Source organism: Neolamprologus multifasciatus, chromosome 6 (genome assembly GCF_963576455.1).
Source record: "Neolamprologus multifasciatus chromosome 6, fNeoMul1.2, whole genome shotgun sequence".
Lineage (NCBI taxonomy): Eukaryota > Metazoa > Chordata > Actinopteri > Cichliformes > Cichlidae > Neolamprologus > Neolamprologus multifasciatus.
The window spans coordinates 38,352,716-38,367,694 of record NC_140444.1 but is presented as its reverse complement, the minus strand read 5'-3'; the positions used below and the strand labels follow the sequence as shown (position 1 = coordinate 38,367,694).

At 45.1% G+C, this 14,979-nt stretch overlaps 1 protein-coding gene, 1 long non-coding RNA gene and 1 pseudogene across 5 annotated transcripts; 1 reads left to right on the top strand and 2 right to left on the bottom strand.

Annotated features, from left to right (window-relative positions):
* Nucleotides 1-375: 375 nt before the first annotated feature.
* On the bottom strand, nucleotides 376-14,963 carry adisspa (adipose secreted signaling protein a). 4 transcript variants are annotated; one of them, XM_085161618.1, is made up of 6 exons: nucleotides 14,579-14,732; nucleotides 13,052-13,124; nucleotides 11,394-11,530; nucleotides 10,897-11,050; nucleotides 6,664-6,764; nucleotides 376-721 (listed from the first exon to the last, which is right to left on the bottom strand). In XM_085161618.1, exons 2-6 carry the CDS (start codon nucleotides 13,068-13,070, stop codon nucleotides 683-685), a joined length of 450 nt encoding a protein of 149 aa, XP_085017744.1. In that variant the 5' UTR covers nucleotides 13,071-13,124; nucleotides 14,579-14,732; the 3' UTR covers nucleotides 376-682. The 4 variants fall into 4 exon arrangements, with proteins under 4 accessions (XP_085017744.1, XP_085017743.1, XP_085017740.1 ...); XM_085161617.1 differs by having other exon boundaries at nucleotides 6,639-6,764; nucleotides 14,579-14,721; XM_085161614.1 differs by lacking the exon at nucleotides 376-721 and having other exon boundaries at nucleotides 2,496-6,764; nucleotides 14,579-14,963.
* On the top strand, nucleotides 1,639-2,481 carry LOC146517676 (pancreatic progenitor cell differentiation and proliferation factor B pseudogene; annotated as a pseudogene).
* On the bottom strand, nucleotides 7,528-10,890 carry LOC146517675 (uncharacterized). Its single transcript, XR_014874360.1, has 2 exons — nucleotides 10,746-10,890; nucleotides 7,528-9,353 (listed from the first exon to the last, which is right to left on the bottom strand). It is a non-coding gene; the product is annotated as an uncharacterized LOC146517675 (long non-coding RNA).
* Nucleotides 14,964-14,979: the final 16 nt, after the last annotated feature.

Below are 14,979 nucleotides of genomic sequence, written 5' to 3'. Positions count from 1 at the left end.
CAGTCTAACTTTAACTTTTTATCGCCAATAGACAAGTTGGCAAAATGTAACACTCAGAACATGGAGTCAACAAATAATACTAAAATGTTTAATTATTACTACATTACCTTTGACTAAAACTCTTGTTTGCGAGCAGCTTATTGATCTTGATAAAGACGTGCTGCTTACTTGTGTAAAAACAGTGAAATATAAAAAGTGTTTACTAATTTGTACCAACGTGAGAGAGAAATGGATCTGAAACCACTGAAACCAGAGAGTTTGCAGGCACACAGATAATGAAGACATGCTGCTCGGAAATGCTAGATACAGTGTGTGTGTGTCTGTCTGTGTGTGTGTGTGTGTGTGTGTGTGTGTGTGTGTGTGTGTGTGTGTGTGTGTGTGTGTGTGTGTGTGTGTGTGCTGTAACACTGGTTTGACTGGCCTCAGCAGCAGAGGCTCTATTTCTCTATGGCAGCCTCGTGTAAATGTAATGACTGTGACTGTGATGAAAAACCTTTTTCCACTTTCAGGGCAGTTTGTTTGTCCTTCAGATGAATTCTACTTATTAATGAATGGATCCATGTTTCTCCCCTCGACTGCTCCCTGACCCAGTCACTGAGTACTTTCAGCAGTTACACACTTCATATCTTCTTACGATCACTGCTGTGCTTTGTGTGGGCATCTTTCCTGGCACCCAGACACCTCACCCCCTCCAGCAGCATGGGGGTGCCGTGATGTGGGTCTGGACAGAGGAAAAAAGGGGAAGATGTCAGAGTAGATGGAGAGACGCCGGCAGGGAAAAACTATGTGACATTCCATGAAATGCTTAGACAGCAATGCAGGCCGTTGTTACTGAAATAACTTTAGCTCTTAGTAGCATAAAAATGGTTTATTTTCTTTATGAGAACTTAATGAGCTCTTTCTTTTTTCTTTTTTGTCTGTCCTGTCCAGCACTGTAGCAATGCTTTATTTTCCCAAATGGATCATTAGAGCTTTTGGTATATGGGTCCAATAGATTATGATGGTTTATTCAATCTTTACTTATTTATTTATTATATTTTTAAGTTGTTACAGTCAGAACGGACAGCACCACAGGACGGGAAAGACGAGGACAAGAGAAGCTGTGAAGAGACTCAACAGAAGGAGAAGGAAAGAAAAACAGACGAGAAGAGAGACGGAGAGAAAAGGCCTGCTGAAAAAAAACAAGCACTGCCACTGGCTTTTCTTAAGCTTTCTCGCTTCACTGCAAACAAAATAAAGTTGAGTGCAGCCTGAAAAGAGAAAGATACCACAGCGTCACTGAAACTCACTCGAAAGTTGGAGGGTCACATTGTCACGGTCCAGTTTGAGTTCTTATATTTTTATATTATGGTGTGGCGGGGCGTGGCCTGCGGTGCCGTGCAGAGGAGGCAGGCGCACCTGCACGGTATCCGCAATCACGCCCCGCCGAATTAAATATTGTACTGGGTCCGGTGGTTGGCGTTGTTGTTGTGATAATGTTGAGCGGGAAGCAGGAGAGCTGCAGCTCTGTGAGTATTGTGGACAGCAACCATCAAAGCATTAATAAAAAGTATCAAAATGCCACTGGGTCTGCCGTGTATGTTTACATATGGTTTATGTTCTAAGTCCTTGGTTGTACGGTTTTCATTATTGTCATTTCCCTAGGTTTCAGTTATCAGTGTGTTTCCTGTTTTATTTTGAAGGTCTGTGTCTCATGTCAGTGTTTCTAGTTTTGCTTCCCTTGTCTAGTTCAGTCTAATTACTCCCAGCTGTGCTCTCCTTCTGTGTCTCATTATCCTCATTATCCTTCAGTGTATTTAAGCCTTGTGTTTCTTTGTTAGTGTCGCGTCCTCCCTCATAGCTGTGTGTGATTCTCCCGGAGTCTCCTCATGTATTAGTTTTTCCCAGTTTGGTTTGCAATGTTTTGTATCACCCTTATTTCTGTTCAGCAATTAAAGCTGCATTTTTGAGTTAAGTTCCCGTTCTGGTGAGTTTGCGTTTGGGTCCTTCTCCTGCTTGCACTGTTTTGTGACACACATTTACCCAAAACTTCTTTTCAAATGGGCCCCGTTGCCTAACGTTCACTCCCCCAGCCTCGCCAGCTGATCGAAGTGAGTACTCCCGAACATTAAGCACGTCTGGGTCCACACAAGGGTTCCATCAGCACAGTGTGCAGTGACCAGCAGCCCAACAATGGCAGCTATGCCAGCAGGAGGGTCTCTCGTGGCGGCCTCCAACTACTATCAAAGGTGCATCAGCTCTACGTCCAGCAGCAGCTCATGTGGTGAAGTCCTCCCTCACATCCAGGACTGCAGCACCTGGTAGTCCAGCTTCTTCTTTGATAAGCAGCCGGGGATGACCCCACTCACTGAGGAGGAACAGCACAAGCCGGGGGTCTTGGGTGTGGTGACGAACAGTCAGATCACCTGCGTTTCCTGGGAGATGGTGATGTAGCAGCAGGCGAGTGAGAGCATTGATGCGGGTAGCCCCACCTCCTCATGATCCTGTGGTCTCTCTTGGTCCACGCCACCACACTTGATAGGGAATCGAACCATCAGCCAATGCTAGGTGACGGGAGGAAGTCATGTTTACAGCCTTAGTTTCTGTTTTTCCTTTGGTACACGTCGTAGTGTGGCTGCGTCTTCTGTTCCTCTAACCTCACTTTTTAAATTAACAACCAATAATAAACTTAAAAAAAACAGAAGCAGCCAATAATGACCTCTCTGTTGGTGCTCGAGGAAATCGTGCAGCCTGCCATAACTCCAATTCCCAGGTGTTGCCAGGCTGTGGTGGTGTTCTCAGCTGTCACACAAAACTGTAAATCCTTATAGTAGGTCTTGACCAGTCCTGTGATGTGGTTTGGTACGCTGAAATAGTTTAAGGCCATCCACAAGATCTAATGCAGAACTGACCCAAAGGCGTTGGCAAAGTCTAAAAAGACCACGTGATGGTCTCTTCGTTCTTTCTTGGCAGTTTGAATCTGGTGCCAAATGACACTGGCATGCTCCAGACATCCAGAGAAGCCCCGGATGCCGGTCTTCTGCACTGATGTGTCAATGTACAGTAGTTGTTTCTTTGCAGGAAAGCAGATAGTCTTTGGGCCAAGACACTGAAGAAGATTTTTCCCTCTACGTTCACCAGGCTGATCTGGCGAAACTGGCTGATGGATGAGGAGTTCTTCTCCTTAGGGATCAGAATACCTCCTGTTCTTCTCCAAGCCTTTGGAATCACTCCTTTCTGCCACGCTACCTTTATCAGCGTCCACAGGTATTTGAGGACTCGCGGGGTGTTTTTGTAGAGGCTATATGAGATGCCATTAGGTCCTGGGGCCGATGCTGCTCTTGCCTGCTTCACTACCTTCTCCACTTCACTCCATGTTGGTGGTCCTATGTCCATTTGGTGTTCAGGTGCCTGGATAGGCGGCATATCAGTCGGAATGGTAACTGGTTCATGCCTCTATCAATTTCCTGCTGTCTCCTGGAATTTAACTGGTTGAAATGGCCTTTCTGCTCTGAGTCTTGTTCTTTACCCCACATCGCTCAGCCCCATAGCTGTAGATGATGGTTCCCAGGTTCGCCAGCTTCCTTTCAACTGGACCCTTTTGTTGATCTAGTATAAGAGCCAGACCCACTCTCTTTTCTCACTGGATCTGGGCCACAGAATCTGATCTTTCCTACCTTCCCTCTTCCTTTCCCTTGCTGGTAGAGGTTGGCTAGACTCAGTGTTGGAAGATTCTGTCGGCTGTTTCTGAATGAGCTCTGGGCTGGTTGATGGTGTTGATTGCGGCTAAACTCCAAGCTAGGGGCTGATATTAAGGTAGAGCTAGAATCTAATATTGGGTGTGGCTGGCTAAACTGGGAACTGCTACTAGCTGGATTTGACTGAGTTCCAATCTGGAGACTATGGGGGAGTCTGTACAACAATGAACTTCGAACAGGGTGCTGATACCCTGAGGACTGTGGGGATTCTCCTGCCTCTGGGATTCACTCGACTGATTTGACTTACTTCTTGAAAAGTGTGTGTCAATGCAAGGCCCCTTTCTCAGCTCACTGAGGCACTTCTTCCTGCCTTGGTGGATTTTAAGGCCCATGTCAGTTGTTAGTTTTGGCCAGCCACAAATGCAGTTCTGCAGCTTCTTTCCTACCATCATTGATGGTCCATTATTTGCAATGCTGGTTGATCTATTCATCGGTGGTACCGTTCCGTGGTTCGTTGCCATTAAATCCGTCCGGAAAGGGTCTTCTTCCACCACTGCTCTCGTAGACCCTTCTCTTTTGAGACTTCTGTAGCAATAATGGGTGTACCCAGGTACGCTAAAAAGCGCTGGGTCCTGCTGGTATGAGGCACTAACCCACACCAGCCCCATTAGGGTCTATTCCCTCCTGTCAGCAGTCTTTCCAGGCTGTCATCTGGTCTTTCCCCGATTGTCAGCTGCCCATTCGCAGCGGTCACTGGATCACTCCAGAGTTCTGATTCAGTAAAAGGACTAGATGTTATAGTCCCTGCTTTAAATGGCGAGAATCTTGAGGGATGGCTGTTATGAGGAGAGGCAGCCCAGAAACTTTGCCAGCAGCACACATCGTTGTGTGCCTCAACTTTCGGTCTTTTACCCAAGCTAATCTGCAATTCTTTGGGGTGGGATTAGAGATCTGATCTAGATTATCATATTGAGATTTGGGACACATCATCAGTAGTGGACTTTGGATTCATCGGGTGTTTTGGCTATTATCCCTAGACGCCCTGATCCAAGGAGGCCCTGCCAGGGTTGATCAGGCCCCGGAGTGTGTCACTGGTTTAGATTAAATTGTTATTTATCTTCTTCTTTCTTCTGTTTAGTTTCCTACAGTTTATTTTCTATCTTTTCACTGCAACAGGAATAATACTTACCGCTTTTACATTTATGGAGCCTAACTTCTTCAAAGGGATAGAAAAGGTGATAGAGAGAAGTAAGACAAAAGGGACAAGATAGGAGAGAGCAGAGAGGAGAGCTGGAAGGGGGGCGCCCGATCTCGCTTCCCACACCTCCCCGCCGGATCAGGCTGTACGCTCTACGTCCCCACTGCCTCCCAGAAAAGGGAAGAAGAGCAGAGGGGAGAAGAGCGGAGTATTTCTTTTCTCTCGTGGTTAGCTGACTGCCTTAGCTGCCCAAGTGATGTCAGCCCTTTTTAATCATAGCCAGTGACTGGTCCTCTCAGCAGTGTTAGCTAGTTCTCTTATAGCCTGCCTTTGCGCCTGTCCTCTGATCCCAATCTCTCTAAGCAGTTTTGCTGTTGTACTGGCAACAAAGCCCCTGCACCCCACTTCCACGGGGCGCACCTTGATCTTCCAGCCTCTATCCTCTGCCTCAGCTGCCAAGTTGGCATACCGCAGCTTCTTACGCTCAAATGCTTCCTCAGTTGCTTCCTCCCATGGTACCGTCAGCTCAATAACGTACGCAAGTTTTAGGAGTTAGACCAAAGGACAAGGTCTGGTAGTTGTTACAATCTCTGTGGGAAAAATTAGCCTCTGATCCAAGTCCACTTGCATCTGCCAATCCCTGGTGGCCTTCAGCGGGCCCAGGTCTGGGGTTGAGGGGCTTGTCCTCGGCTTGTCTCCTTCCCGGACAAATATTAATGAAAGCTGACGCTCCTCTTGGTTAGTGAAAGGTTGAGGGTTGATGGATTCTCTTTTGCACTCAACTTTCTCAGCTAGACACCTGAGGACCTGGTTGTGCCTCCATGTGTATCTGCCCTGAGTAAGGCTAGTCCTACAACCAACCAAGATGTGCTTGAGTGTGGCTGGGAGGACTTAGTTAGAGTTTAATCCTTTTTAAATTAAGGCTGTAACATGACAAAAAGTACTAACTAATAGTTTGTTTAGCTTTGTCCTTTGTTTCTGTTTCCACCCAGTCCTTGTCCTCACACACCAACATGTTCAGCAGATGTCTATGACCCCTCAACTAGCCTGGCTCTGCCAGAAGTCTTTTCTTGTTAAAAGGCCACCAGCGGCAGTGCTGCTCATCAGGGATTGCTTAATCATTACTGTTGCTGGTCTTTTTCTTATTATATAAAGTCCCTTAAAATGGTCTAAATTAAACTGTATGGTAAGAAACTTACAAATGTGCTGGGCTCTCCAGTATCCAGCCAGTTCAACAGATGCATTTTAACTATCTTCTAAATCGCAGAAATCCAACTATACAGACGATGACGAAATAATTGGCCCTCATTATGAAAAAAAAAATTCCCCAAGAGCTGTAAAACATAGAAAGTTCGTCCAGGTTTGATGGTCCTTGGTCTTCAGTTCACCCCACAGTTTTTCCATGGGGGTCAAGTCAAGGTGTTGTGAAGGCCAATCACTGATGTTTCCTTTGGTCTTCTGGATGCAGTTCTTCACCAGAAGCTGCATCAGCTTTGGACTGTTGGAGGTCAAAGCAACGATCCAGACTCAAGTTTTCTTTAAAATCTCCACATATCCTTTCTTCAGGACTCCGTCCACCTTAACAAGAATCTCAGTTCCAGATGTACTGAAGCATAATACTCATACTATAATGTTTCACTTTGCTGCACGGTGTCCTGTTGAACTGTGTTTGATCTGTGTAAAGTCAACAAGGTAATAAAGATGCAGTCCTGTATGAGTGTGTGTGCGTATGTGTGTGTATCTGTCGGTGCACAAGCACCTACCAATGACCCTGGCCTGGAGTCTGACCTTTAGACTGCTGTCTTTTCTCCCTCTGGTTACCATGGTGATCTCCTCCTGTTGCACCCCCTCCTGGTGAGTTCTGTACTCACATGTTACCTTTACACCTCCTAAAGAGAACGAGGGAGTGAGGAAGGAGACAAGTTATTCATACGCAGTTTGCACCACGCTGAGTTCAATGAACTTTAGAAACATCATCAATGCAGTTAAAGGAATACTTTAGCCCCAGATGTACCAACCCTGTGCTGCAGCATATCTATGTCTAATGTATCAAAGACTGCATTTACCTCAAGCAGCAAAGAACAGAACATTCAGCACTCCTAACTCTAACAAGCACAGACTCAGTAACTGTGATGCCATCTTAACCCTGAGTGACATTTTTCAAAGACGATGTTCTAATGTAATAAATAAGTTGTAGACAGTCTTCTTCAAACGTTTTGCTATAAAAGGAAACTTTGAGATTGGTATTCGGCTCGACGGCCGTCTGGGTTTTTTTGCCTGAAGTATTCTGGGATACAGCCAGAGGACAGACAGTTGGTACGTGCAGAAACAAACAGTGACATCCAAAGCTTCAAGAACGTTTTCGTTGCACCACACATCTTTAAAGCTCGTCCTCAGAGACTCAGTCTGTTCACTGAAAGCCATCAGTGCTTTCATTTCTTGTTATTGTACCTGAACACTCTTCTCCTTACCCTCCCTCTTGTCTTTTATGATTGAAAATGTCTTTATTCATCCAGGGTAGCCATTTTGGACACTGCGGCATGTCTGTTACACACTTTGCTGTGACAGTGGGTTGAACGTCCACACTCCAGTGAATTCATGTGTTGGTATCTTCCCCTCTAATTACGACCCAGTTCTTGCTTATCCAGGACATTGAAGCTGTTCCTGGACGGGGAAATTCAGGATTGTGGTTGATTTATTTTTTTGTGGCTGTTCTTTGAAGACTAGATCCATGCAGCTGCAATGAAGGAGAGCTGACTGGTTTGTTTGGTTTAGCTCCTTAGTGCTAAACCAAGCCTGGGAGGTGTTGAGCTGCTGGAGAGATGAATCCAGCTGTTTCTGCTGAGACGCTGGCAACAGCAGTCAGCTGACTCTTGATCTCAAACCTGCTCGAGAGCAGAGATCTGTTATTGCAGTACTGAGATGCTTGGGTCAGGCAGAGACAGTGTCACAGCTAGGGATGGGTATCGTTTAGGTTTTATCCGATACCAGTACCAAACCGGTACTTTTGAAACGGTGCCGGTGCCCAAACCGGTGCCCAAACCGGTGCCCAAACCGGTGCTTAAAGAATGGAGAACACAAAATTGGTCCAAAAACCTCTCATGTTCAGCTGTTTTTTTGTAAAAAGATAACAATGTTAGCCTTTTCTGCAGCTATGGGGCATATATGGTATCACTCTTGGCTGGAAGCAGCTTAAACAATGGAAAAAACACAAACTTTGTCCAAAAACCTCTCATGTTTAGCTGTTTCCCACTTTTTCTTTGGTCGTTTTAGCCTTTTTGTCCAGGGTGAAGGGAGTATCTGCCATCAAACAAGAAGACAGCCGCATGTAGCTATGATGGTGTTTGCTAGTTCACCTTACATGCATTAATGTAATAACGTGATTAGCCTACTCAACGTAAATTACACGCGTAAATTTTTTTTTTTTTTAAACGCTATGTGTCGCCAGGTGTTTCATCGGATTTGAGGTGTTACCTCCTTTGACAGTATCACAGTATCAGCTTAAAGCACTTGTTGCAGCTGCTGAGTTTGCATCTTTTGCTGTGAAGTACAGCCAGACTTTGACCGCTTCGCCTTGGGCATTTTAATCTGTAGCTCTGCTCTAAAAGAACGTACGTACCTGGACCCGCCTACTATCCTCGGAAACGTAAAATGATTGGCTAGAATCTAAAGTGTATCACAGCTCAGGAAAAAAAAGCACCGAAATAAAGCAGCAAAATGTGCGCTGCTTTTCGGTCTGGTTACTACCGTTTATGTCAGATACCAGTACCCATCCCTAGTCACAGCTGTATGGAGAGCTGAGCTTTGGTATACTATTACAGACGAGAGCTCAAATACTGGGTCTGCTGACACGAGGCAGACTCGAGTTTTGTTCTACGTAGGCTTCCAGGATCGCTTTTAACCCAAGATGGCTTATGCTCAGTTTATTCACACGGGCTAATCAGTGTAATGTAATACGATCATTCAGTTACTCAGGGTTTTAATTTAGGTTCGTACTTTCAAAAATAGTGAGGTGTTACCAATATTCTCAGCACAGAGACGCAGACGCTGCCACAGACAGTAGACACTAGATATTTTGGTTTCGTTTTTAGGTTTTCACTTCCTGGTGTTGGGAAATGTGACCATGCACATACATTTTCCTTAGGATGTCTTTCTCCCCTAACCCCAATCAGTCGCAGCAGATGGCCCCGCCCCTCCCTGAGCCTGGTTCTGCTGGAGGTTTCTTCCTGTTAAAAGGGAGTTTTTCCTTCCCACTGTCACCAAAGTGCTTGCTCATAGGGGTCATATGATTATTGTGGGGTCTTTACCTTATAATATAAAGCACCTTGAGGCGACTGTCGTGAATTGGTGATATATAAATTTGAATTTCAAAATACATTTCTTGGTTACAGACTTGTGTTGTGCTCGTGTGAAAAAGTAATAACACAAGTGAGGACGCTGCTGGACAGAGGCTAAGGAGCTCCTTAGACTAGCATGACCTGGATTACTGAGAACCAGTAGCGGTTTTAGATACTTGCGACACGGGCGGTTGCCCGGGGCGGCATCGTGGTGGGGGGCGGCATCACGGGCATCGGCAAAAAAAATGAAAAATGCTCGTACTCATGCTGCCCCGACGTCAACCAGCGCATAATGGGAATGGTACAGGCACCAATCGGCTTTCTATTGCCCATTTGCTCGGAGTAAGGGCGCCCTTCGTTTGCGAGGTGCGCCTGCTGCTTGCGGCGCAGGAAGGAGAGGGCGGGGCGGCGGGGGATTTTCTGACTGGCTGGAGCAGCGTCTAATAACCAACTCGCAAAATAAAACAAAATAAAAACAAACCAATAAACACGAAAACACCAGACATTATAATACTTATAATTTGCACCGATGTTTTTTCGAAATTCTATACACGAAAAGTGAGCGCGAGAGCCCTCAGTGCGCCTGCTTGCTGCTGAAGTCAAAGTAAACTTTATTGTCATCTCCACTACATACAGTCCAGTATGTAGAGAGACGAGACGACGAGGCTCCAGTTACAGCAGTGCAAGTAAACAAACAATAAATATAAGAAGAGTAAGAAAATAAATATAACTTTAGGACTTGGGGTAAAGGGATCAATAATAATTTAACATTTACAGTTTGATGATTTAAAGTCTCACACAAGCCGTCGAAAGAGGGGGGGGGGGGGGGCTGCTTCGAAATAGAGCACATTTCATTCATAATGTTGTAAATCCAAGTCCATTATGGATTCATGATTTGAATCCTGGGTTGTGTGAAATCCCAGAAATAAACCTTAGACAAAGTGAATCTGTGAACTAAGGTGTAGGTGTGTTAGATCATGTTGTGGTGATCCTCGAGTTGGGGGATTTGTGTTCATACTGGAGTGCAAAATTAAAACCAATGGAAGATGGACAAGAAAAGTTCAAAGCCATCAGGTCCTCAGTTTAGAAAAAAGAGAAAAGAAGAGGAGGAGAAACGAGCAAAAGATGCAGGTAAGCAGATGTGTGATTGGATAATGGCAGGTCATCCTGAACCAATCCGAATCAGAATACTTTATTAATCTCTAAGGAAATTATGTGGGTTACAGTTGCTCCAAGAAGAAATGGTAAAAATAGCAACAGTAACAGACTAAACTCCAAACATTACATTATGTCACAGATTTTAATATTAATGAGTCATTGTCAATTGTTGATTTGTCCTGTTCTCATTGTATGACGAATTATGATGGCTGTTTGGTAGCTGTTTGCATACAATGCATACTCTCTCTCTCTTCATATGTGTGTGTGTGTGTGTGTACAACAGCTTTATGTTAATGTACATGTTGTGTGTGTGTCGGGGGGGGGGGGGGGGGGGGCAGAGGGAGTGTTTGCCCAGGGCACCAAACAGGCTAGGACCGCCACTGCTGAGAACCTACAGACTTACTGCTGGGCAGAGAACCTAACCCATCGTGGTCACCTGCTCTGTGCAGCAACAGTCTGCTCCACAACACTGCAGGTTAGACATGTGCAAGCATGTGCTGAAGTATTCCTGTACACCTATACTTACCCTCCAGTGTGGAGTTAATACGCTGGACCCGCAGGCTGGGCGGCCTCCGAGATGGAGAAGAGGAGGGAAGACATGAGAGCTCTTTGCCCAGTGTGGGGACATCTGGGACAGTGAAGACAATCTCGTAACAGTGGTGGCTCTTCAGGAAACCAGCCTTGACAGAGGAGCGACGTGTTAGAGGCAAAGAGTAGAAAACATTGGATCAAATAGCTCAGGAGGATGTGGGCTAACACAGCCCGTGGTGTCACATTTTCATGGCTCAGTTTAATGTTGTTTTGTTGTTCCACCATTCCTCAGTCGGACTTTACATTTTACAAATGTATCAGGATGAAACATCCATGAACATGGAAATCAATCAAATCGTAAACCAGGAGACTTCCTCTACTCATTCGTGAAAACACCTTGTGGTCATTTTATCAACACTTCACCTGAAAAATCGCTTACAATGATGAAATCATGACGAACAACTGTGTTCGTTTGACGGTGTGCAGACACACCTTCACCAAGTAGCTGCCATCCTTCTCTGAGACAGCAATGAGCGTAGCGACGTTTGACTGGTCGTCTCTCCGTGTTGGAGAGCCAGGGGGCTCATCATCGTCAGGGAAACGCACCCCACCTGCTTTGGACGTAGAGCCTGGGGACAGACAGGTAACATCAAACCACGGCAGCCGTAGAAATGAACACAACTGCTGTCAGCGTGTTTGCTGAGATGGAGAACAGCAAACCGATACAATCTGAGAGCATAACACCAACTACTGTACTGCCACATTATTAGGTACACCTGTTCCACTGCTCATCACAGCGATCCAAACATCGAATCAGCCTTTGACATCAGCAGGAACTTAAAGCATTTAGACAGGACGGCCTGCTGGAGCTCAAACTGAGCATCAAAGTAAGAAAGATGAACGTGTTCATGATGTCAGGCGGGCTGCTGTGAGTATTTCAGACATTGTCGATGGGCTGGGATTATCCTGCATAATCATGTCTACTATCACCAAGGTTAGACAAGAGCAGACGGACTCCAACAGCCTCGACAGATTTCAGTCCAGCACAGCATCCTTGGGATGTGCATGAAAGGGAAATTTGGATGAGCAATGCTGGACAGTATTCAGGAAAGTGAGCGATCTGGAGCTGTGGCTGACAAAAGTACAAAATGCTTAAGTGAGAAGTGATCAACACAGTAGCAAATGAAGATCTTTAGTAGTGAAGCACGTGTAGAGACAGCACAGTGTGTGTGAAGACAATGAGATTGTTTGATGTGGGTGAGGAGGTGTGTTACTGATTTGAGAACCAACTAAAAGTCATGAGATTGACTTTTGTGCTGTGGGCCAGTTGAGCCAAAACAACCTATAAAATTGTAGTAAAACATATATTTATATAGATGCGACTCACAGCAACAGCTGCTTCAAAGAAACATCTGGATGGGCTATGTGCTGGACCAGTGCTTCCTACAGCACCAACTGTAACTCATCAGCTGCAGAGCGATGCAGCACAGACACGATGTGATATTCCCACGTCTGTCTCAGTTAGACAGCTTCCTCTACAGTTTGTGAATCGATATGAAAAATGCTTCCAAACTGGTTGTAGCTCCATAGGACACACAGCGATTGTCATGTGGTACTTTTCTACTCTGCTTAAGCACTCAGAGAACAGCTGGTAGCAGCAGACCATCGACAAATCAGAAGGTAGGTGGTTTACATTCTCCTGCTCTTAGATTGCAAAGACACGCAGAAGGTGTGAGGCTGATGAGAATCTGTGACCAAAGCAACACAAGCGACAGACGAAAGGACCCCGTCGTTGTGATTCACTGATGCTAAAACTTCAGTGTTGGATGAGTTACAGCAGAGAGGATGTAAACTACATGGCATAACGCAGTCAGAACATTTCGATGAGCTGGATTGTTTTTAGGGCTCATTTTCAGTGCAGACACATATTTTTAGAAACATACAGGAAAAAACAACAAACACAAACAGAGCCGTTAAAAGCACAGTGAGAAATATCATGTGCTCTCTGCATGTGTCAGGCCCTCATTCAAATCACCTGTACCTGTACTACTCGCCACTTTATCACTAAACAGGATACAGCGCCCCCTGGTGGTTTCTAATAAAGGCCAGTCACAAGTAGCGTTCATAAACACACAAGCAGCATCACTCACCTTTTCTTCCTGTTGCCATGGTGATGTGGTTAGGATTTAGGTTAGACAAAACCTGAGTGCTGTCATCACTGACCTGAGTATGAGAGCACAGACAGAGAGCACGGTGTCACAGATATCACACGGTCTCTTCCTCCACGTCCTTCTTTGTCCTGTTGTCCCATCTTTAGTCTATTATATCCCTTGGATATGAATAAGAGTCAAATATAATCTGTCACTGATTTTTTTCATCAGTCCGAGACCACAAATTGATTATTTGAATAGAACAACTGCCACTGATTGTTAAAGCTCAGTCACTGCAAACTGACCAGGACCGCGTCTCTAGCTCTCCTTTATGACCTGCAGCTGGTCTGATCTGGAGAACTAAGAAAACACAGGAGCCGAAGTTCATTTTGATCAATTTCTAATTTCAGCTCAAAGCAACAGCCTTGTAAAGGAAAAGTATGTGCAGAGATAAAACTGCAGCAATCAGATCATGGTGACAGAAAAGAGCCACAGGACGAGCCCGGAGCCATGGGCTGGGCACCGAGAGCAGAGAGGGGAACAAGAACAAGCGCACAAAAGTTTGCTGTTGCTTTCAGCTCTTTGTAGTAGTTTTTCTACAGAGTCAGATAAACACACAACACGGAGACATGCACAGCACATGACACTGTGTGCTGTTCTGACCCACAGACAGGTGTCAGCTAAATTATTTGTTATAGAGCATAAACAGTTCACTGCATTACAGGTTGTCTTAGTAAAAAAATAAATATGATCCATGTATTTATTGCTATTTCACTGTCACATAGGCGTTTTTATTAATGTAGTTTTTGTTTTTTATTGCACATGATGGTAACAATGAAACAGGTTTTCACTGTTGTGTGGTCTGATTACCAGCACTGATATCTCCTCTCTTCTACTATGTAAAGCTTCCCTATTTAAATTAAATAAATAAGAAAATATTATTTTAAAAAATTAGTAAAATTCAAGAAATTCAACTGAAATGAGTTGAAGGATGATTACTCGATATTGTGGCCTGCCCATTAAATTATTAGAGGCTTTCTTCTAATTCCAAGATTATCAGTAACAATTACAACATAGTAATCCAGCGATTGTTTGTCTTACAAGACATTTAAATGGATTTTTGCTGCAGTGCTACATAAATGAAGCTGGATCCCGTACAGCTGTGTCCGCGCTACACAGAAATCTAAAAGGTGAAAATCGTCTGTGCTGTTTTTATCACAGCGTGTCCAGAAGTCACAAAGCTTTTGGAATCACTTTATATACAGAGCTGAAACGTGTCAATGTCACGGGAGCTTAAAGAGGACAACACCCATCCTGCTCAGCTGTGCGGAGGGAAGCAGGCACCTGAGGGCTTAACACTGGGCAATAATGCGCTACACAACCATTCGGGATGCATGATAATAAAAGCAGGGTGCTACTTACAGGAACTGTGTCAACCCGTCAAACACAGATGCACACCCATCCAGTCTGCATCCTGCACCAACCTGCTGCTACAGCTAAACACACGCAGTCACAGGAAGTACGTACGTCTTAGCTCAGATCATCCGAGCTGCGCGCTTCCCGCTCCGGCGTCCGTCTTTGGGCAGCTGGCAGCTGATGCTGCTGCTGTGCTCTACATGCACACTCACGTGTCCCGCGCGCGGACTCCTCGGCGGACACGCGCGTGTAGCAGACAGCCACACAGATGGTCACCGTTACATAACAAGGCGCGTCAGATGGGTCCAAATGTCCGGTTTCCACCGCGGCGTTAAGGCCTCACACGTGTAACTCAAAGCAGAGTGTACCTGGTAAAATGTCTGTTTCTACTATTTCCATTTATTATTTCAGGATTTTACTCAGAAATGTTAACTGTACTGTGCTTGTCCTAAATCTTGCCACTTACATATGATCAAACCTCCAACCTTGCCATTAGTAGATGACCTGCCCAA

Bases quoted from the DNA above. Each gene is read 5' to 3' on its own strand.
- adisspa (XM_085161614.1), bottom strand. The intron at 11,051-11,393 runs GTGTGTCTGCAC...TCCTCTGTCAAG, and splicing joins ATGGCAGCTACTTGGTGAAG to GCTGGTTTCCTGAAGAGCCA. The intron at 6,765-10,896 runs GTAAGTATAGGT...CGTTCTCTTTAG, and splicing joins TATTAACTCCACACTGGAGG to GAGGTGTAAAGGTAACATGT.